This window comes from Halichoeres trimaculatus, unplaced genomic scaffold (assembly GCF_033239565.1).
Source record: "Halichoeres trimaculatus isolate MK-OKI-2021-1 unplaced genomic scaffold, fHalTri1.1 fHalTri1_scaffold_15, whole genome shotgun sequence".
Classification (NCBI taxonomy): Eukaryota; Metazoa; Chordata; class Actinopteri; order Labriformes; family Labridae; genus Halichoeres; species Halichoeres trimaculatus.
In genome coordinates, this window is record NW_027437193.1 from 24,842,697 (window position 1) to 24,866,162 (window position 23,466).

General features: G+C 40.3%; 2 protein-coding genes across 2 annotated transcripts; one reads left to right on the forward strand and one right to left on the reverse strand.

Moving 5' to 3' along the window:
• The first annotated feature begins 8,257 nt into the window (after window positions 1–8,257).
• gfi1aa (growth factor independent 1A transcription repressor a) lies at window positions 8,258–10,469 on the forward strand. The gene is made up of 6 exons (XM_074689124.1): window positions 8,258–8,389; window positions 8,559–8,750; window positions 9,006–9,418; window positions 9,625–9,762; window positions 9,867–10,032; window positions 10,166–10,469. Exons 1-6 carry the CDS (start codon window positions 8,278–8,280, stop codon window positions 10,342–10,344), a joined length of 1,200 nt encoding a protein of 399 aa, XP_074545225.1. The 5' UTR covers window positions 8,258–8,277; the 3' UTR covers window positions 10,345–10,469.
• rpap2 (RNA polymerase II associated protein 2) lies at window positions 9,949–23,161 on the reverse strand. Its single transcript, XM_074689123.1, has 13 exons — window positions 23,071–23,161; window positions 22,822–22,867; window positions 22,563–22,677; window positions 19,925–20,023; window positions 19,775–19,840; window positions 19,587–19,675; window positions 19,455–19,490; window positions 18,287–19,364; window positions 18,084–18,178; window positions 16,642–16,722; window positions 14,848–14,916; window positions 10,843–11,545; window positions 9,949–10,305 (listed from the first exon to the last, which is right to left on the reverse strand). Exons 1-12 carry the CDS (start codon window positions 23,114–23,116, stop codon window positions 11,401–11,403), a joined length of 1,965 nt encoding a protein of 654 aa, XP_074545224.1. The 5' UTR covers window positions 23,117–23,161; the 3' UTR covers window positions 9,949–10,305; window positions 10,843–11,400.
• Window positions 23,162–23,466: the final 305 nt, after the last annotated feature.

The window sequence follows — 23,466 nt, forward strand, 5'->3', positions numbered from 1 at the left end:
GAGGGTAAAGTCAAAGAGGAGGTTCATCTGTACAAATACCTTGGTGTATTACTTGATGACTCCCTCAGCTTCAAGCCTCATATTAACAATCTAGTTCAGAAACTCAGACTGAAATTGGGATTTTTTTTTTGAAACAAATTTTGTTTTTCCTTCGAGTCAACAAAGCGCCTTGTCACTGCAACATTCGTATCGATTTTAGATTACGGAGATTTGTTGTATATAACTACCTCAGATCAATGTCTTCGACAGATCGACGCTGTGTATCATACCTCTCTGAGGTTCATTACCAACTGTAGGCTTTGACCCATCTGAGAACTGTATTCTCCAGTGGGATGGCCTTCTTTGTCCACCAGGAGGCTGGGACATTGGTGCACTTTCATTTATAAGGCCATCCTTGGACTACTGCCTTCCTACATTTGCAACCTGATCACTCAGAGATGTGTTGATTCCTATGGTTTGTGCTCAAACGACCACTTGTTGCTTTCAGTTCCATTTGCCCGCACAGAACAGGGTATTTGTATACTCTGCTCCTTCTGCATGGAACATGTTGCGAAAAGACTGGGAATTAACTGATCTTGTTTCTATAAATGCATTCAAATCCAGACTGAGAGCACTTGAGACAGCCTCCTCAAATTGTACCTGTTTTTTATAATATTAATTTTGATTGTAAATGGCCATAATTCTACTGTGTAACTTTGCTGCCTCTTGGCCAGGACTCCCTTGAAAAAGAGGTTCTTAATCTCAATGGGACCTTCCTGGTTAAATAAAGGTTAAATAAATAAATTAATAAATAAAACATTCTGTGCTGGGACACAGACGGTAGTGCCCAATCAAGCAATACACTCAACAGTAGCAGTCTTCAGCTAACTGTTAGCAGATAGAGAACACAAAGTACTTTCTGTTGTGTGAAGGTATACCTCAAAGTAGTGAAAAAAAAATGACATTATGAATGAACTGCAGACAACCAGATGACTTGAGTTGTTATTTGTGAGGTTTTAAGGAGCTAAGAGAGAGATTTTACTGCCCTTAGACTGAATAAGCTATTTTCTACTTCTACTCTCTATGCTAGGCTAAGCTAATTGGTTGCTACCTGTCAAGTGGAAGCTATGTGTCTTTAGCAAGTATGGTATTTGGAAATAACTATTTGTCATCCAACATTGAGAGAAAAGTTAAAATTGTATCGAATGTGTATATTACACTTGTTTTAGCTGGAGCGTCATTGTGTTCAGGGGTCATTTGATTGCATTTGGTCAACAAATCATGCAATGATTACCTTCTCAAACGATAAACCAGTAGTTCTGTGTAAGTCTATCAGTTAACTGTATCAGAAATACTGAAAATAAGGAACCAGGATCTTCTGCTTTTCTGTTCAAGCGAGACGAAGATAAAATCCCTCAGTGTCACTCTGGCTGCAGATGTTTTCAACATTAGATAAGAAAAGTCAAAGTCACGCTTGTAGACGACTGCTCAAGCTCTGTTTCTGCAGAACTGATTTCACAACAAAGACAAATGTCCAGTCATCTCTGGGCCGTAGAGGTCAGCAATTATTGATGGTTCACAGCAGGGGCGGAGGGGCTGGGCTCAGGAAGTTGGGTTATACAGATGGATACATTTTTCTGATTTAGATGTTCATTTACTGAGCTTGTTTAAAGCTTGGGTTACCAGGATGAGGGCTTATATTTTGCTTGTTTCTTAAATCCCACTGCCTTCTCATGATTTCATTTTCAAAGTCACGAATAAAACTAAAGATAACTTGAAGGTCACAGTGGACTAAAAATGACTTGCAGAAAGTTGCACATCCACAATGTGTGTACAGCCATAGCACAGATAAGAAGTCTTTCCTTTCCTGCCTCTTTTCTCACTGTTTACATGATTTTCAATAGCACGCAGACATTTTGAAGGTTAGGAATAGTTACACTAGTGGCGAAATGCAAGTTTTTGGTCCTTTAAAAGCCTTAAAAGGTAAAAAGATGTTGACATGCATTTAGCTCACTGACCTATCAGTGCTTTACAGCAATGGAGGAGCAGATAGATTCATTGTTCCCTGACAGACAGTTAAGTATACAAAGCACACTGAGTGAAAAAAATATATATATATCCTTTACTGAAAATTAATTCAGTTCAAGGTCAGACTGAATATCACAGGAAAAGCTGGGATGGAGTTGAAATAAGGTATGTTAGTCCACAATCTATTCAACCATCCAGAAACAGACAAAGTGGAAATATTACGTGAAGACATGCTAAAAAGAGACCAAAGGTTATGGAGCATCTGCTTTAAGAAACTGGCACTTATAGCCATTTATTTTGGACAGGGATGGGTACTGAATTAGGTACTTTAATAGGTTCTGACTGAATTCTGCCAAAAGTACCTAAAACCCTTTTGGATTTAGGTAAACCCAAAAGGTATCATGTTTAGGTACCCAAATGCATCCTTGTGACTGTGAAGGAGAGGAAGAGTGGGCAATTTTCCATGCTAGACACAAACACAGCATTGCAGGGTTATATGTTGAAGAATAAATCTGTTAAATCGTTTTTTTTTTTTTAATTTCATTGTTAAACAAGTTGATATTTTTTACCACATAAACAGAAAAAAAAGTACCAATAATTGGTACCATTGAGTACTGGTACCGATTGCCAGGTACTGGGCATCGGTACCGTATCGTTTCAAATGTGAAAGATACCCATCCCTAATTTTGAAGATAGATTTGTAGGAACGAGTCACTATATTCACAAAACAGTACAATACCTTGATGAATCACAATGTGTTTAATTGTCTGCATGAAATTATTTTTAAGAACTAAATTCCCTCTGACAAAGCTACAGAATAATTGAAGGCATCTAACTGAAGTCTTTTCTCAATTAGGGGTTGACTTAAACTCTTGACCTCTGACTTTTCAAATGCCCCCCACAATGACCAGGAAGCACTGAGCGGGTTTCTTCACATTCACGCACCCAGTGGGTTTCTTCACACTTGTGAGGGAAATTTACAACCAGAAACAGTCTGGTCTGCAAACAGGGGGAGCTGCTGATCACAGTGATGGATGAGGGAGCTGATTTGTGGAGTGTTTACAGCATAAATTCAAGCCCAGTTTATTTTCATACGAGAGATGATTCCTGTGCTTGTTCCGTTTTCACACTTTCTGTTTTGTTTTTTTTTGGCCTAATGACAAATGGTGAATGCAGCTGTACCTTGTATGATCATAAAACAGTATTTGGAGTTAAATCAGAAGATCTCACTGGCAGCAAACCCTGAAACATGAATCAAATCAATGTACAGTTAGAAAGAAAACTAGCCTACTGCTGCAGGAAGACACAAAGAGACGTTGGTGGAGCGAGTGTGTGAAAGAACTCTCTTGTGGTCAGCAGCATTCAGTAAATCATTCTTGCGTTCACACTTCAGTCTCTATCTGGGGCCTGCAGTGTAGACACAGAGAAGATTTCAGGGGAGGGGGTCTGCTGGCTGTTGAAGCTGAGGAAAACACGTGGCGCACACAGAGAGAGTTAAAAAGAGAAAGGGAGGGACGTGACGTTGTGGTTAGAGCTCAGGAGCCAGAGGAACCTGTGAGGGGATGAGATAGCATGATGTGGTTTCTATTGGGATGCCACAGCAGGAGTGGAGGTGCTGAGGTGAACGCACAGACTGAGTGCCCAGGACTTAACACAGACATGAGACAGGGGAAGTCCGTTTAGCCACAACATGGCCACTGTGGCATGAATCCATTGAGTGCACTCATGTGACTTTATTTGAGAAAAGTAGAGCCCTGATTTACAAATTTCTCCTGAGTGGTAGAGTCGATTGCCCAATTCCTGAAGTCAGAGGCCAAAGTGTCCTACAGACTGTATGGGACACTGAACCCTGGCTGTGTTAATGTGTATGAATGATACCAGCTAATACTGATGGTCCCTGATGTGAGCTGCCTCTGCCATCAGTGTGAAAGCAATGATTGATATGATCAGAAAAGTCTGAGGACAAGTCCATTTACCATTAACTATAGTCTTTTATTGAATTTCATTGATTTATAGTAGAATATGTTGATGAAATTATTAGTGTATTCCAATCCAATACAGCTTTATTTGTATATTGCTCTTGTATAGCAATGTTGAAGAAGTAAAAAGTCAATAAAAAGCAATATGATAAAAATGGGTTTCAAGAGGAGATTTCAAAGAGGACACTGGGTTTTCCTGTTTTGAGGGAAGAAATATTTCATTAATTGTTTTACTATTATTACCTGTTAAGGGGTTTTGCTGCAGCAGCAGTATTAACATTTTGGGAGCTGACTTTCTTGCCATTTCGTGCCAAGAGGGAAGAGCTAAAGAGGAGGACAGCAAACACTTGATTTTTATTCAACTCTTTAAAAAAAAACAGGTCAGTTAGCACAGTTAAAAGTACCTCCGATGATCTAAATGATAACACCACAGATAATTTTCAGAGGTCAAGTTCAGGGCTAACAGTTTGCTAACAGCACCCACGTGTCACTCAGATTGATCAGACCAGAGATTATTAGAATAGAAAAGAACTTTATTGACATTGTAACAAATACCACAAAATTAAAGTCACAGCAGCAATCAAGAAACAAAAGTAATAAAGTGTATAGAAAGTGCTAAAAGGTCCATAAGAAAATAGATGATGACAGCTTGTCCATCATTGTCCAGTTCAGCCAGCCTCCACCTCCACAGGGTCCAGGACTGAGCTTCTTCAGCAGTCTGTTCAGTCTCTGTCTCCTGGATCCTGTCTGCTCACAGCAGGTGAAGTTCTTCCAATGTGGCGTTGGTGTCTGATGTTAGCTCTGTTAGCCATGTCTCTGAATAGCATGATGCTACTCTACCCTCTGGTATTCCCTCTGTTGCTGGGTTAGCACAGCTAGCTCGTCCATCTTACTGTAAATAGATCTTGCGCTCCCAATAACGATGGATGGAAGGACAGGTCAACGTCGTCACTTCTTAGCTCACACCTGAGAACCAGCACGTCGGCCTCACCTCCTTCTCATCACCTTGTGGGAAGACATCAGGCCTTACACCAGTTAGCATTGACATGTTACAGGCTGCTAACAGTTGAGTTCACATGTAAACAATGCAGCCATGGTTACATGTAGGATCTCCAGACAAACACAGGACCAAAAGTAGTAAAAATATCACAGAAGCCACAAAAAGTTTGGTGTCCATGACCAATAAATGAGCCATACAAAGAAAGGATCCACTCCAAATACAAAGATTACGGAAAAGAGACAAAAAAATTACAAGAAACTGACAAAGAAGAAAGAGCTGCTGCAAAAGGCAGCCATAGCCAACAGGACGGCGCCTAATCTAGTAACTGTGCGACCACTAGTTTGTCACCCCTAGATATGCAGAACCTCAAACATTGATGTTATCTAAGAGGTGAATTGTGTTTTTTTTTTCTTAATTCAACCTCGATACAGCTACCAAGCATCAGATTTAAAGGGTATCATCATCTACATACCAGGGTGTCATGGGGCTTTCTTGAGCTTGCTTCCCTTTTGGGCCAAGCCTTCCTCAACAAACTACATTCATCCCTTCATATTCATCCCCCTAAGTTTCAACTTGAGTGTAAGACACAGCTTACAGAGACTTATGTAGACCTACATCAGCAAACTTCAGCTTCATCTACATCACAGACTTCACTTCATCTTCTCCTGAGTGACCACTGGACTTTGTTAGTTCTCATAATGTGAGATGTGACTTTGGCCACAACTAGAATTCAACTCTAGTTTCTGTAAATTTATCTGCAGTGAGTCAAAAATCAAGACAACACGTGTGCGCACTGCGCCGCACTTCTCTCCCTTTGTCAACATTCACATACATGTGGTATGAAAGCCTCAGATTTATTTAAAACTATGAGGAGTCCCTCTCGTCTCGTCGCGGGGGCTGAAAGGGCCCCGAGGTTTAGCTTGAGAAAACGGCGAGAGAATAACCTCAAGGTTCACCAGCACAAGTCTTTATTTAACACTGCGACTGTGATCTGCATCTTTGGTTAAGAAGACAGACAGCAGACGGTGGGAAAAGCTTTGTAAAGAATATAAAGAATAAAATCTCCCTCCTATTTTTACCTCTGCTGCCATCACAGCCGCTTGGCCCTGAGTTTTCAATCACGTACTCGCTGTGCGACCTGATGAGTGAGAATCAAGGCCTGTGTGGGGAAAGGTGGTCTGAGGGTGAGAGCAAGGAAGAGGGGGTGTCAGTGAGAGACAAAGAGGAGTCTGTGGCAACACTGATAGCTACACTTCTCTCCTCAGCGTTGGTTTCCTGTTCTGAGTGAGTGTGTAACCCTGAAGGTGTCGCATACAGTGACCTTCTCTGACCTCCATCTATCTTATTCTCAATGAAGCATAAAGCTGTGAGTCAACAGCAACTGAATAACACATAAATAAAACCTTTCAGAAATCATTATTTGATCTTAGGATGTGAATGGAAAAAACAGGCTCTGCTGAAAAAAAGACTGAATCTGGACTTATCTGTCATACTCTGTGTATGTGCTGCAGAAAATGTGACATTAACTTTAACATGTGTTCTTGGTTTCATTTTAAAGTCTGCAATCATAAACTTACAGGAAAACAGATGTGTGAAGTTTTGTCTTTGCTCACTGTGGGTGAGGAGTCATTAGTGGGAGGAAGAGGGGAAAATAACAGATTTGTATCTTTTAAGAAGGTGAAAGGTGAGATGTCAGTAAAATCAGTACTGTGAGCCATGTTCAAGAGTTGTTGTTTTTTTAGACAAAAAAACAAACAAAACAAAACAGAGGAAATGAAAATGATTTAAAGTTTTAAAGTTGTGCTTTTTTGTTTTTTCTAATTTTGGAATCTGCTTCAAACTGGTAACAAAATCATTGAATGGAAATATTTTTGCACATCACTAACTGTTTAAAGATTGCGGACGCCCTTATCAGACATGAATCAGTGTATTTGTTTGACTGTCATGGCTGACTAACATAAACTTTCTGACAGAGGCAGGGAGGGAGGGGAGGAAAGCCAAAGAGTGTGAAGCAGAAAGAGATGTCTGAGAAATACAGAGTGTGTGTCATTTTTTTTGTCAGATGGTTTTTGTGGTGTGTCTCTACAGCAGCTTGAGACTGATGCTTGATCATTCAGACTGACTGTGTGTGTGGACAGAGGTGGGACAGTGGCAGTGCTGCCTGTGTGAGTATAACATGTGTTTGCTATCAGCGCTTTGCTTGCAGCTCTTTAAACTTGTCACAGCTGCGTCAAACAAGCCCGGTTCCCACACCGGACCAAGATCGATGCTTTGCTTTGTCAGACCTTGACCGGAGCCTGAAATCTTCGCTATGATTTGCTTTTGTGCCTGGCAGATTTAAACCAAAGACTTTTTTCTCTCAAAGATTTTTTGTTTTTTATTGATTTAATATTAAACTAAGGTGTAACTAATCTGCGTTTCTTGAGAGCAGAGCCTAATTTCCCCCCGTGTTTTGTCCATGAGGGGGTTCTGTGATGTAAAACAATCAGGCTGAAGCAGTGTCACTGTAAAGTGAAACCTCGGCTCTCCAGCAGCAGGCTGCTGCTCAGAGCGGCCGCCCGCGTCTCATTAACAGGATCACTTTACAGCCAGTCAAACAAACAGCTCATTATTCATCCAGGCCTCCACAAACACAACTTTTTGTCCGAATAAAACCTCAAGGATTTCATCACGGGCTTCTTTTTTATCTTGTGGCTTGACGAAAAGGGCGTTTTTATACATAAATGTTGTGGTTTCATTTTGGGTATGGGGTTATAACAAAATTATGAGGCATTGTTACAGAAGGAAAACGCCACATAAATGAACATAACAAATATATTCACCCTGCTTGACAAAGAAAAAAAATCCGGGGATTTATTTTAAAGTGTAAGACTTGATTTGTTAAATAAGTTAAATAACTATCCATACATTTTAAAGATGTACACTGTAAGATACATATGCCTCGAGTAAAGTAAAGAATGTTAAATATCCGTGTTTCTCTTCTTGGATGGGCCTCCGTCACTTTTTATTTCAGACCAATTTAGAAATACAATATGACTTCTCCAATCTCATTTCTTCCGGGACACTTTTGAAGGGGAAGGGGGTCCAGCTTCTGGCCACCTGCCCAGTGACACCTGGTAAACGATACAGCTGCTTTGCACATGCGTAATAGCCTGCCAAAAATCCCAACGCTGTCCTGCCTGTCAACCAATAGCGTTCCAATCTGTCCAGAGATAAAGTCAGAGCAGCAGAGAGGAGAGGAGTGAAGTGGAGGATTTCAGATCTGAGCAGACTGAGAGGAAGCACTAAAACATGCCGAGGTCTTTCCTGGTGAAGAGCAAGAGGGCCCACAGCTACCACCTGCCCCGCTACCCGGACGATGACTGCGCCAGGCTGGACACTATTCTGGCACTAGTGAGCGCAGGTAGGTTGATTTTGTGCGCAATTACGCAGGGAGTTGGCGGAGAGTGAGATCAATTCCAAGAACTGGAAATGATTCACGCGTGGACTCCTTGATCACTTTCCTTTCACTCCACAAAACACTTGTTGCATGTCATGTTTCATCTCTTTCTCTTTATCTCTGCTTTTATCAGAGAATAAATGTCAGGCTGAGCTGGAGCCGCAGGAGGATGTCATCGCCGGTGATGACGGACTTTCTCCAGGGTCCAGGCTGCTGTCCCCGGGATCTCTGTCCTCCAGCTCCCCGCTGAGCTGCGGAGGCAGCGTGTGTGACCGATCCTCAGACTGTGATTTCTGGCGTCCCCCTTCTCCCTCTTCCTCACCAGGTCTGTTGCATTGCTTTTTCATTTAGATGTTTGCGCTAAACAAGAAAAAGTTTGATCTTTTTTTAGAACAGGAGTTAGTCATTCATCTGATGAATGTATCTAGGAATTAAAGTTTTTTTTTATTATTTGACAATGGGTTTAGTAAAGTGGGTTATTTACTGTAAGGTTTCACAGTTCGTTCAACTTTTTCACAACACTTCAGAACTACACTTTGGATTTCCGTCCACTCACACCAAAACTTAAATTAACTTCCAGATTCTGAAAAGTGCTCCACTCCTTCAGCGGAGGAAGGCCATCATTTCAACATCCCCATCTTTCCTTACTCCTGGACTGCCTATTCCGGCTCGGAGCTGAGGCAACTGGCTCAGGGACCTTATCATCATCATCATCATCATCACCACCACCGACACAATTACAGGGAACCTCATTCCCCAGCATACAGTGCAGAGGACAGCGGCGTGGAGCAGCTTTACGCACAACGGGGCCCATCGTCCGAGTGTTACCAGGACTTCTCCTCAGCGGGCCAACAGATCTGCAGGATGCGGGACGAGCTGTACCTGGATGTGAAGCAGAAGCAGCGCGGGGTCGAAATCAAGTCCGAAGGGGACTTTATTTGTTCCAATCCACTCGAGTCCAGCGGATCCTTTAAGTGCATTAAGTGTTGCAAGGTAGGTCGTCATTTACTGATAACACTAGTTGCGTGCTTTAGGTTTACAGAGGGTTAAAATGTGAAGATAAAAAAAATAGATTAGGATTCAAATGTAGGCCTAAATTAAGAAAGTTGCTTTCATTTTTTCTCTTGTTTTATAAACTGTTGTCTATGTAACGCTAATTTTGAATTTGCATCTTTTTTTTTCTGTCCAAACACCTCCAGGTGTTCTCCACTCCTCACGGGTTAGAGGTTCACGTGCGGCGCTCGCACAGCGGCACGCGGCCTTTTGAGTGCGGGATCTGCGGGAAAACCTTTGGACATGCAGTGAGCCTGGATCAGCACAGGGCGGTGCACTCGCAGGTAAATGCCTGACTCAGATTCAAGGCCATAGTCTCCAAATCCGTTGCTGTCTTAAATATTTGGCTGGTTTAAGTTTTCTACAATGAGACTTCGCTTGTTTTCAGGAGAGGAGCTTTAGCTGCAAAATCTGCGGCAAAAGTTTCAAGCGCTCCTCCACTCTGTCCACGCACCTGCTCATCCACTCGGACACGCGGCCTTATCCGTGCCAGTATTGCGGGAAGAGGTTCCACCAAAAGTCCGACATGAAAAAACACACGTTCATCCACACAGGTGAGAAAACGCATTCATCACTAAATTTAGAAAAAGAAAAAAAAAACAGGAGGGAGCAGAAATCAGTGTCATGCGTCAAACTGTCTCCACATTGTCTGACATTTAAAAATGTCTGCTCTCATCCCATCTCCAGGTGAGAAACCGCACAAGTGCCAGGTGTGCGGGAAGGCCTTCAGTCAGAGCTCCAACCTGATCACGCACAGCAGGAAACACACGGGATTCAAACCTTTCGGCTGTGACCTGTGTGGGAAAGGGTTTCAGAGGAAAGTGGACCTGAGGAGACACAAGGAGACGCAGCACGGACTCAAATGAGCTCGAAATCCTGCACTTTATATGAATGTAACCAAACTGTGTTTTATTTTATTCTATTTATACTGAATTGCAATGATTTCTAATGTTGAATGTGGTTAATTATGTACCCTGGGTTACTCTGGATTTATGGCGATACAGCTTATTTATCAAATCTGTTTTCACGTCATTATTAAAGCTAAAAAGCAAAATAAAAAGACAGTTTACTCTAACTTCATTTTCTCTGCAACAATACATCAAGTTATAATAAATAAACCCCTCTGCTTAATGAAAGCAGAAATCCTGCTTTTTCAGCTCAGCCATTTGGTCATAAAGTCAGAGATTAAACATTAACTTCTGCAGCTCAGTTTTTTTTTCTGTTGGGAATTTACAAGCCAACATTTTTCATTCACGAAACAGAAGAAAATTTGGCATTGTTTATATGTTTTCTAAGTGCTTATCTTAAATAAATTAGATTACATGTGTTTTAAAAATGGCAACATATTTAGAAGCTTTTAGTACCTTAAAATAATCAAGTAAAAAAAGAGAAGTAGTGCCAGGCTCTGCATGTCCTCCACAGCTCAGGGCTTCTCTGTCTCCTCCTTTAAAGACAGGAACGTTGTGTCGCGTGTGCCACCTGGTCAAAACCAAATAGTTTCAGACACACACACATTGTTAACATACTCATATAACAAATGCCATTACGGTGCCATAAAGCGCCATGTGAAGGAAGTCTGGAGGAATAGCATCATTTTTATGACAGCTGGAGCACCAGCAGAGTACCCTCATCGTGTTTTCACAGGGAAGAGCTGGGTGTGATTTATTTGGCCCTGCAGAGGTTAAACATCCAGGGCTCTAAAACTTCAGGGATCTGATTTGCACAAAGGACACAGATTGTGTGCATGAAGTCATGTTAGGACAACAAGGAGAAAGTTCAGACTCCTCCTCATATATCCTGGATTAGACAAACCACAAAAGGACGTGATCATATATTAAAAGTTATGGTAGAAACCAATTTTATTTGTGTAAATTAAATATACCAAGATTTTTTTTTAAATTCAGAGTTTCTGAGTGTTTGTGTCAGTGCGTCAGAGTTTTTAACATCTGCACTAAGTTGAGAAGGTCTTGCTGTTGTAGGCCAAGCTCCTCCATCAGTGTGTTCAGATAAACGGCTGACGCTGGTTTCTCCAAGGCCTCACGAACAACCAGAGACACCTCAGACAACCTGAAACACAAATGTTAAAATCACAAAAATGTAAATGTAAGCTTCATACACACCAAGACCCAGTGATCACAAAGAGAGTAGGCTATTTGGTTTTCTTAAGATGTTAAAATATTTCAGTTACATTTTTTTGGAAACCAATAGAAGGCTTATGTTGTTTTGAGAAACACCAGCTTCACAGAGTGAATTCAGTCTTTTTGCTCTCTGTTTTGTTCTCATGATACTGGAGCAGGATTAACAAAAAAAATTACATTTTCTGTTTTAGCATTCTTTAAGACAAACTTCAACCAATGTTTTTTTACAAGGTTTAATTTTAATGCTGAAAGCTCTAACTGCTCTCTGGGTTCAAAGAGTTAAAGTGTGTGCATGAGAGGCCGGAGCTAACGTGATGACACCGGAGCAGCGATGGGTAACGTTAAACCAGAAGGCCTGGTCACCTTCTGTAAGCTAGCTAACGGTAATAAATCAGAGGTTGTCCAGCACGAAGAGAAGTAGTCTTAAAAACAGGATGTGACGTCCATTCATTTGCTTTCATGGAAAATTCACATAATGATGACACTTGGTGTTAGTGTTTATGGGAAATACAGTCTTTTTAATGGAAAAACAAAACCACTGTTATTAGAAGAGTTCACCAGTGAAAAAAATCTGCGTTTACACGGAAACACCGAGGGACTGAAAACGCTGTAGTAAGCATGCCAGGCCTGTAGGTGGTGCTATAACTGTCTTGTCCAAAAGCCGCTTTTGGGAGACCTCCACCGAAGTAGAGTTGAGCCTATCTACTTATGTATTGAGAAATACTAAGATAAAAGATGGAGCGACAGATGCACATTTTGAAAACAGACAGTCAGACGATACAGCAGAATGAGCAGGACAAGCACAACACGGTAGTCCGCGACGATCGGTACTGTTGTCATGTTGTAAGCGCGCGCGAAGCGGAGTGTGACGTCAGCGTTTCCACTGAAAACCCCGGCTTACCATTTACAAGGCAACAGTGTCAGCAGCGTTTCAGAAAAATCCCACTATGAAGGCCATCTTTTAAAAGTTTGCGTTTTAAGTCGGCCGAAACGCCGTATCCGTGTAAACGCGAGGCTAAAACGCTACAAAACTTTTGCGTTTCACCATAAAACCGTTGTCTATTGTAGCGCCCCCTGTGGACAAAGTGATACCTCTCATCTATTTGCTGATTTTGTCTTGTTTGTGTGTAAACTGTGTTTTCCAACAAAACTTTACTTTTTTGCAGTCAAATTTTGCAATAGTCCAAGAAAAAATTATTAACAATAAAAACAGAAAAATAGAAAGTTTTTTTTGTAATCTTATTATTCTTTATGGTACATCTCACCCCCTGCAACAGCTAAAAGCTTTGAAAATAACTTTATAAAAGCTGTCAGTTCTTTTATTAACAGTCTACTTTGTTTTTGTACATCAAACAGAGCAAACTGATAGCCTATTTATTTCAGTCTAGTTTATGGCCAGCTTTAAACTCCACACAGGAGCTTTCTGGTCAAATTAAAGTCAAAATCTTCACATACTTTCTTCAGGTTTAAAAGTTACACCTTCAATTTTTCATCATGTAAGAGGAGATTTGAATAAGACCATGGATTTTGTGAAGGCCTCAGCCTGCGATGCTCTTTTACTCAGAGGTGTTTCTATTGTTTGGTCCACTCTTTGATTAATTAATCATGTTAAAGTCAAAATACTGTCATGACTGATTGCAGACCCACACACAGCTCCAAATTAACCGTTTGCTACCTTCCAGCCGGCCTCCGTCACCCCCTCCTCTCTACCTGTGTGGAGGTGCACTGCTGCTTAATCTCAGGTTCACCCCAGGGTCTAGAGTTGCAGGGGGACCATCTATTATTCAGCCCGCCTGAACAAAAGAGGCCGGCGTAGCTTCGCAGCTGCCGTGCAGCAGACAGATAAGACAGCGCACCAAATTATTCATGATGGAGGAATGGACGGATGGAGACGCTTGGAGCTGAATGAAATCATCGAGCAGCAGAGGAACATGTGACAAAGAGAATAAGTGTTTCCAGAAGGGGAGCTGATTAACAAAGAGCGATCACTACGAGATAACAGTCAAAAAGTGCATGATCATGTGGCTTGTAGGTTATGAGGAGGGTCACCAGGTAGACAAAATCAAATCCTATAGCAGCCGTTAGATGATTTACCTCTTACATGTACTGTCAGCTGTTCAAAAGAAACTGGAAAACAAAACCAAGCCTGCTTTCCCAAAAAAGATTTAACCCTAACATTTTTAAATCAGCTGAATGTTGTTGAGCATTTTGTTTGAGCCTGTTCAAATATTTCACCAAAGCTAACCTTCCTCCTTCTGAAACTTCCACTGGTGCCTGGTTATTTCTGCAAACTTTGATAAAGGGAGGAGTTTTCAGTCAAAAGATGCAGACTGCTTTATATTGACATTGATAAGTGTCGCCTCAAACTGCAGAAAACCGTCCGCTGTCTTCAGTTAAGCTCACAATACGAGTGGAGATGTTGATGCAAACAGACCCGGGGCCACAGAGCGAGTCATAAATCTGACACAGCCGCACATCAGGTGAAAGTTTTCCCAGCCTGGGGTAATTTGTAGAGCCAGTTTTGCGACAATGTCCACACAGGAACTGTTGTTTGTGTGAGTTTGGACTGAGAGTGTGCAGGACTGCGTGTGTGTGTCCTGCATCACGGATCTGGAAAGGGGGTAATCAGGTAGAGATAAGGCCAGGAGGCGTTGGTGTGTACTTAGACGGGAGCAGCACGGAACTGTGTATGAACTGCCAGAAACACACACACACACACACACACACACACACACACACACACACACACACACACACACACACACACACACACACACACACACACACACACACACACACACACACACACACAGACCATATGGCACAGGCAAAAAACAATCCCACACCAAATCTTCTTCCTCCAAACGCACCATGAAAGTTTTTTTAAAGTCAAAGTTGTGACTTTGCTTTGATTGAAAACTCTTTGGATTTTTTTTTCCTGCAGTAGGAAACTGAAATGAAACAGTGACAGCAAACTTTGGTCTAGTTTTAAGTCGAGTCACCTGTTGTCGACACAGAGTTCAGTTTCTCTTATCCTTCAACAGCTTCAACCAGTTTTTTTTTAATATTCACACTTTTTTGAGTTTTCACACTGACAGTTGCACACACCCAGCCAGAGGAGAACAATGGTGGTGAGTTCGCTGACAGGGTGTATTTCTTTAGGAACCCTGCTCTTTAATGTTTCTCCTCTTAAACCCACTCCCCAGCATTTTCACAGACTTAAAAACTTACAGGTGAAGCAGAACCACAGCGATGAGGGTCCACTCTGGAGTTTTGTGGATGATGTTTGTGTTGGTAAACCTGTGGTCAAGACAAACAAAGCAAATCAGATCTTAACTGAGACGTTTCTCAAGAAATGACGACAGAGCATTGTGCTGATAACTGACAACCACGTCTGTGAAGGTGTAAATAATCAGGTGTTATGATTCATTTTCCAGGAAAATAAAACACACACAACACCACAGTGACTTCCACAAACACTTGTAGCGTTACAGCAGTGATGTATGTGCGTGTGACAGCGCTGTGAACATGCTTACGTTTAACGGCTCATGTCAGAGAGGCCTCTGACAGCACGGAGAGAATTCCTGGAAGCAGGACTGTGGAGGTGTTGATTTAAAGTCACTGCTGCTGAAAACATCCCAACCAGCCAATGAGAACGAGTTCAATCTGGCTCAAGTTTGAAGGACGTCTTCAGGAGAATACTGACAACTGGTGGGCAAACTAAACATTACAATAACTGTCCAGTGGTACACCACAGTGTATGGGGCGCTGATTGTAAAGTTTCACACACTACAAATGACAACAAAATTTCTCCACAATTAGTTCTGAAACATCACTTTTTCTGCAGATTTAGAGAAATATTTGTCAAATATCATAGGTAAACGTTGAATATTTTATCTATATGTCAAATGTTTATAAGTGTTATAAATTAATGTCCTGATTCTAAATAGTTGGCTACGTTTCTAAACATTTAGTTTCATTCTAAATATTTAGCTAAAACTAAATACCTATCAAAGATTTATAAATTTTAAGCAAAGATTTATAAATATTGAGGTGCAATTTCTAAATATTTAGCTAATATGCAAATTCACACTTCCGACCGCCCGGTAGTACCAGAAACCAAAACAATTAAATTACCAAAATAAAAGTTTTGAGGGAACGATTTTGAGAATGTGAAGCTCTACTACTTCAATGTTGGCCACAGAATTTTAAAACCATCAATGGTGGACCATCAATGGAAGTGGTGTTGCTGTCATGCTTCATGGTGACCAGCAGGGGGCACCAAGTCTCTTGATCAAATCTCTACTAAAAGATCAAAACAGAATCCAGTCACTGAAAAGGAGTTCAACACTCGACTTAAGCACTGAGTATCAACAATCAGTCAACTAACTCAGAGGAAAGAAAAGAAAAGAAAATCCAAGAAAAGAAAATCAAAGAACAGAAATTTGTTGTTTTCTCTGGCCCTTTGTTAAGAAAATGCCCTTTTCACCAGGAAACTTCATGTGAGCTCATGTTAAAACAGGAAAAAGATTAAAAGTTGAGGACAAACCATTTTTATCTCAAGAATAAGTAAACAAAAGAGGCAAAGAAAGATGCAGAAACCCAGCAAGTAGCTTTTCAAAAGCAACAAATACCAATATCTGTATTGATCTCAAAGATCTATAATGATATAACTCAGCTACAAAGATGGACATATGTACTTTATTTATCCAGTACTGAGAAAATAAAGAAGCATTGTGTCTTTAAATCTTCCTTGAACACAAACCCTGATGTCAGCAGAGTGATTTGCATTTTCAAGATGTTTTTAAATCTCAGCTAGAAAATCACCAGGGACACATTTTGGATAGTGCATGGGCGAAATTTATCAGTGCAGAGAAAAAGTGTGTGGATGACGGTTTCTGTGACCTTCTGCAAGAAAAAACCTGCAGGGAGGCGTGTGTGTGTGTGTGTGTGTGTGTGTGTGTGTGTGTGTGTGTGTGTGTGTGTGTGTGTGTGTGTGTGTGTGTGTGTGTTTGCTGCACTGACCTAAATGTTCTGATTAGGTTGTTCAGGTCAGTGGAGACATCAGTCATCGTGAGATGCAGCGGACCAACGATGTTTCTGAGACTGAAAAACAGCGAGACACAAGGATCAGAGAAATGAAACAATTTTCAACATTTTACATTCATTATTATTTTCTCTAGTAAAATTCATTATGCTGATTCACACACACAACAACGCTGTAAACCCCAAAGTTCAAATTACTCCATTGGATTAAGCTATGAAAACATAAAATTTGTTATTAAGTTCAGTTTACTCAAATGTCTGAGTTTTCAGAGTTGAAAATGATGATTTCTGAGTAGATTTAACTTTAGTTGCTGTTTAAGTAAGCACAACTTAAAATTATAAGTTTGTGACTGTGTTTTGTAACCGTGAGTGAGGAGGGGATGCAGCCGATATGTGACCCTGCTGAACTTCTAGACGTGCAGCAGTGGCACAGGTTCTCTGTGCTCCACCTGACATGGACTGTTTGTCTGTGCGTCACAGCACGTACCAGCTGTCTGTGCTCCTTGTGGCATCGATAAGCTGTCCATGCTCTATGTGGTGTGGACTGACTGTGTCAAACATAAATAAATATACTTTTTTACACTTTATTTAAAAATGGACCTAAATAGCATGACAGTGCAGTCAAAAATTTAATTTATAAATATATTAACCATTATACACACACTGCAACAGTCAGTACGAACGAGACCCCGTGCCATGAAGCACAGACCACCAGTCAGTGCCGTGGGGCTCAGACAACCTGTTCCCCCTGAAAAACAATATTTTAATGAACAGCAGGGTCTCATATCTACTGCCTTACCTCCTCACTCACGGTTACCAAAGTTATGAAATTAGAGCTGATTTTTGTTGTGACGGCGCTTGTAACCATGAGTGAGGAGGGAACGCTGTGGATATGAGACCCAGCTGAACTTTAAAATGTTATTTAATTTAATTTTTCAGATCTGCTTCAATTTTGTATTATTACATTTACCTAATTCAAAAGGCAAATTTATCGATATCACATCTTTCAGTTTTGAGTAAGGTCAACTTATTATGTTTTACAGTGATATGCAACATTTTTTAACATTCCGTAATATTTTAATTTGTAACAAATAACAGCAGGTTAATTTGATTAAGAAATTCGGTAGAATGATTTTCCATAATCATCATAACTACTTAAGATGTTGAGTTAAATTGACTTATTTTGTTACTTACTTTTTTCAAAGTAACCAGTTCACATAATTTTTCAAGTAAACTCGAGGTATCCAGATTTACAGTAAACTCATTATGGACAGTTTGAGCTAAACTAAATTTAGATTTAAGTACTTCTACTGCTGAAGAAAAGTCACAAGTATGACACAGGTTTATAGCCAAAGGCACAGATGAAGAATATTTGACATATTTTCCTGTTAACACGTCCACACAGTGAAGTAAATACACACCAGCTGTTGAGCTTCTCCACAGTGATTCGTTTCTGGATGAGGTGCTGAGCGTGAGAGTCAATGAGCGGCAGAGCAGGGTCCTTCCTGTTCAGGCCCTGACGGTGTGAGGACATAAAACATGACGTATGAGCACTGGGAATCAAACTTCACAACACAAATTAATCCTCTTAAAATCTGTTAATTTTTATTTTTCTTTCACCCACCTTTTTGTCATCCGACTCTTTCCCCTCCTCAGGCTGGATGCAGGCCCCTCCATAAAACTCCCTGACCCTCAGCTCCATCTCCTGACTCTCTTTTCGCAGCGTCTCATAGTCTGGAGCTGCAGCCGACGGCTTCTGAACCCCTCCTGCACCCTCATCATCAAGATCATCTTCATCCAGTTCTTCCTCCTCCTCTTCTTCTCCAGCTTCTTTGTCGTCAGCTAAAGAAGCACTGATTGGATGACTGGCTCCGTACAGAAACGTCAGAGTCTCCTGAGTGCTCCACTCTTTCAAAGTTCTTCTCAGGGACTCCAGGAGGCTGAGCCGGATGGATTCAGGTCTGGCTCCAGCTGTGTGGTTCTTCAGCAGATCTCTTAGGCCCGCCGCTCCTTTCTTACTCATACCCACCTGGGTGATGTTGAGGCCTGGCTGGCCCGTCAGCCTGTCCGTTGAAGAAGGGGGATGTTTGCTCTCTGTTGACAGGTCTTCACCCTCTTTACCTGCTGCAGAGTTTGGACGATGTGTGTTTCCTGCTTGTGTGGCTGCAGAGTGAACAGGCAGGGGAGCAGAGGGAGGGACTGTCTCAGATAAACTGCACAAATCCAGCTTCTTTGCAGCCTCCTCCACTTTAGACTCCTCTTTCCAGCTTTGCTCCTCTGGACCCTGCTCTGCACTGGGTTTGTCTGTCTTTGATGAGAGCTGCTGCTTTGGTTTTTTAGGATCAACTTCGGTTTCCCTTGGATGTGACTTCTGTTCACTCTCATCATTCCTCATCTGTCTCTCTTGTTTCTCTTTCCTCTCAATCTTTCTTCTTCCTGTTTCTTCTTCTTCTTCTCCATCTGGATCAGTGCGTTTGGGCATGTGGCCCCAGTGCACTCTGGGTCCCTGTCGCTGAGAAACAACACTGGAGACAAAGTCCTGCTCCTGCTCGATGTCACTGCCGTCACTGTGGTTCAGGCTGGCTGCATCAGGACGCTGCTGAGTGGTGTGAGGGCCTTCAGGCGGAGCAGTGAGTGGGTTTTCAATCTCTTCTTCCTGTAGACGTCTCTCCATCAGCATCACCTCCTCACCTGAACTTCCACTACCGGAAAAAATGGTTACACGCCTTCAGTCTTTGTATAATAAACCTGTATCACCTTTAGAGTTAATAAACTATTAATGTCATACACACCCGTCTCCTTTCTTCATCAGTTTAATTTCTGAAGGGCTGTCAATAAAGAAGACAGTCAACAAACAGTTTTGATATTCAGAAAATGATAACAATAAATGATCAGTTTAGGACAGAAGCAGCTACAGCACATACCTCTCATGCTGCCTGAGCCAAAGAGGAGTTTTGGATATCTGTATCTCAAACTGTTTGGATGCTTTGTAGCAGAAATTACTACAAAAACACTGATCACCAGGGAGGAAGCACAACGATTAGGAATCTTCAAAGGATGTGTGAAAACAACACAACATTATTTTTTAAAAGGCGGAAATATCAGCACTCACTTTGCGCTCTGTGATGTCGTAAACTTTGTTGGTCTTTGTGGAAATTTTAAACTGCTGAGTTGGGATCTAGAAAGGACAGAAAAAGAGAAAAAACAATGAAAATAAGATGATTTACAACTGAGTGGTTAAGAGTGATGTTCAGTTTCTTACCTTGCCCAGTTTATTTGGACAGACGGGATAGCCACAAAGTTTAGCAATGGATCTTTCCTCCACAACATCTTTGTAATTAGCAGGAGCTATGAGTCTCGCCTGTTGGGAAAAATATACCAGAGACAATGTTGAGTCAATTTGATAAAGGTGTCAAACCTAAGTAATAACAAAAACATCAATTTTGGAATTACTTTTTTACCACAGACGTCGAATTCTACTACTTTGTCTTTGAAAGACCTTAAAACCCCCTTCTTTGTCAACAGAATGATGACATGTTTATCCTCAAAACAGAAAAGGTAAATCTAAAAGTGAAGGGCAGCTCCGGCAATTTAAAAAAAACAACATAGAATTGTTTTCTTGACTATTTTCAGTCATTGACAGTCACCCGACCGCCCCCCCACCCCCCCAGCACTTGCTCATTTGGTAACCTCCTTGTAATTATTTATCTAATATATTATTAAAACAATTTTATTATGTTGAAATGCTGACTCAGCATTTCAACATATTGTTATCCTGTGACTTTATTCCACTTCTTCTTCTTCTTCTTCTTATTCTTCCGTACGTTTTTTGGCTCTTTTCACAGCCTTCAAATTTTGTCCGATTTTCACCGTTCAACTTTTAAACTATTCAGCTTGTTTAGGAATAGTGTGCTATATCTTTTCACTTTTCTAACTATTAAACTTTTTGATTTATTCAGCTTTTTCCAAAAAAATTTCTCTATGTTAAACAGATGGGAAATTTCAGCTCCTCTGACTAAAATCTGCTTCAACTTCAACAAGCTCTAACTTCAGCTTACTCCCACTTACAGACTTCATTTTTGCTTTAAAATGTTCACTGATCTTTCCACTACTGATATCTGTAATAACTTTTTTAATATCTTCAACTGTTTTTGAGATTTCACTGTATAAGCGACACAAACTTTTCACTCTTTTCACCTCTCCTCCTGCTCTCAGAGGGCGGAATGTTTTCAATTTGACTGAGAGAAGCAGCTGCTGCTTCTGAAAAAAACTGCCGATTAACCTGCCATAAAATTCTCAAACTTGACTCAAATCAAACAAAAAAGGCTGCTACTCCTTCAACTTCAACTGCTTCTACCTTTTGCAGACTTTGACTCGAGACTCTGTTCACACATTAAACTGGTCCTATTCTCCTCATCTCATTTACACATTAATCATAGATTTCTGCTTTCTTCTACATTTTTGAGATTTCACTGTTTGGTTTCTCTCTCTTTTTATTTAATTATTTTAACTTTTGTAGGCTGATTTACATTTCCACTGTATCCACTTTCTTTATCCACTCATTGTCTGTGCCTCATTTCTCTTAACATTTTTTTTTTCCTTTATTTTACATTTTCAGTTTTTTCCACTTTTATTCAAACTTTTCCAGCTTCAGCATTTCAACGCATTTGCTGCAAGGAAATGCAACTTCTCTAGTTTAAAATGTTATTTAAAATAATTAAAATAAAATTTAATTGTATGTGTTTGTATGCGTGTGTATGTATATATGTATGTATTGATTTAATTATTTTATTGGGAACCTGATTTTATGTTTTCTAATTTTCTTTGAATGCAGATACAATGTGTTTGGTTTTGTTAAGGAAAAAAAAGAAAAAAGGAACATTGTATATTTCAAATTTATACCATTGTATTTCCTTTGATTGTGTCTTCAATAAAAAAAATACAAAAATAAAAATAAAAAATATGTTATTTTGAAATGTGTGCCTGGTTCTGAGCTTGATCACATCTTATCATAAAATAGAACCTATCTTTTCCCTAAGGATCAGTAAAAGAAAACCAACATGATAGTGAGAAGCACTGATCAAAAATTGGGGTCTGAAAAGAAACAATTTAATTTCTCAGACATTTCATAAGGAACAATTATCAAATAATTCCCTCTGCCTCATTCAATGTAATTCTTAACTTTTATAAACTGATAACAGCCCTACCATCATAGAAAAGTGAGAAAGAAACACCACAACCATCCACATGGGAAAATACAGAGACCTATATAATTTTTACAAATCCTGGTTATGTTGAAATATCAACAGTCAACGTGGGACCAATCTTTGTATCTGGTCTTGAAACTATACTGACAAAGGGTGTATCCATAGTTCAAATCAAATCAACTCACTTCTATGCTTTTCTGTGTTAAGACCAACCCCAGCCTTCATTATCTTATTAAACATGGTGGATGACAAACTATGATATAAACAATATAACGTGTATTTAATTCATACCACGCCTACTGTGGAGGTTTACATTAATTTCTGTTAGTTAAGAAGATACACTCACCAAACTGAAATCATCTGCTGAATACCTGATGATGTATGCATGCTAGTGTCAGATTGGTTGAGTATCAGTATGTGCTGATACCAAAGCCCAGGTATCTGTATCAGTATCAGCCTAAAAGGTGGGATCAGTGCATCTTTACTTAACCTACAAAGTTATTCACACACTTTTTCTATTAGAAAAGGCTAAGCTATACTAAAAAAAGTTATGGTAACACCTGGATATGAAAGGAAGATTACAGTTTTCAGGTTTCTCTCCAGCTTGTCAAGTAAGGATAAAAGTTTCAGCTGTGCATACTTTGGTTGTTGCATTGTTAGAATTTGATATGAGCCATGACGGTGAGTTCATACACAGTCAATGAGGAAGTCTTCAGCCACTCTGTCCTCCAGGAGACGCTCCACCACCTTCACAGCCCTTTTCTCCAACTCCAACTTCTCCCTCAACTTCTCCTTCACCACCTCTCTCCTGACACAACACAGAAAACACATGTTGACATACTTTCTGCAAAGTGTGGTTAAAGTATTCACATTAAGAACACAACGCCTGTTGGATTATGATGCGGCACAATCATTGGTGTTGAACACACAATAAAAGAAAACCTTTTCCCACCTCCTAGCTTCTTCTTCCGCTGTAAGTGCTTTGATTCTTTTCCCACCTGTCACATGAAAAAATGAATGAAAGATGGTTAAAATGTTCAGGGTAGTGTTTGTGAATGAGTTGTCAGTGCCGTGTTTACAGAGCTATTAGCAACTCCCAAAGCGCCTGCTTCAAACGCGCCCATAGTTGTTGTGTCAGGCTGTACATGTATTACAGTATCGCTAAATATTAATGCGATGAAAAATTAAAAACCCAACAAACCCTTTTTGGAGGATTTAGCTGAGCCTCTTCTCTGCTCTGTCTCCATGCTGTTTGTATTTTCTACGTTTTCAACTTTGAACCTTGACTTATTTCCGGGTACGGCAAGCCCTATGGACAATTCATGAGTGATGAGAATTTTGTCTCTTTTTGGAGAGTTGATTCTTTTGGCTCGACTTGTCAAAAAGAGAGGGTTAGATTTTGTCTAAATGAATGTATAAAACAAAATTAAAATAAGAACACAATTAATTAACAGTATAAAATACAAACATTTTATTAAATGTGGCTTTATTCATTTACGCAACATAGTATGTTGAGACACAGTACTCCCGTGAACATACTAAACATGGAGAATAGCCCTACAGATATCTAATTATAAAGTAAAATGATCAAAAATCA

What these genes read in the sequence shown, in the direction of transcription:
- rpap2 (XM_074689123.1), bottom strand. Translation starts at nt 23,116, where the DNA reads ATGGAGACAGAGCAGAGAAGAGGCTCAGCTAAATCCTCCAAAAAGG. An exon ending in TGGCTCAGGCAGCATGAGAG is followed by an intron (nt 19,491 to 19,586) that starts GTATGTGCTGTA and finishes CTTTATTGACAG; the next exon opens with CCCTTCAGAAATTAAACTGA. An exon ending in CTGATGAAGAAAGGAGACGG is followed by an intron (nt 19,365 to 19,454) that starts GTGTGTATGACA and finishes TTTTTCCGGTAG; the next exon opens with TGGAAGTTCAGGTGAGGAGG.
- gfi1aa (XM_074689124.1), top strand. Translation starts at nt 8,278, where the DNA reads ATGCCGAGGTCTTTCCTGGTGAAGAGCAAGAGGGCCCACAGCTACCAC. An exon ending in ACAGGGCGGTGCACTCGCAG is followed by an intron (nt 9,763 to 9,866) that starts GTAAATGCCTGA and finishes GCTTGTTTTCAG; the next exon opens with GAGAGGAGCTTTAGCTGCAA. An exon ending in ACACACGTTCATCCACACAG is followed by an intron (nt 10,033 to 10,165) that starts GTGAGAAAACGC and finishes TCCCATCTCCAG; the next exon opens with GTGAGAAACCGCACAAGTGC.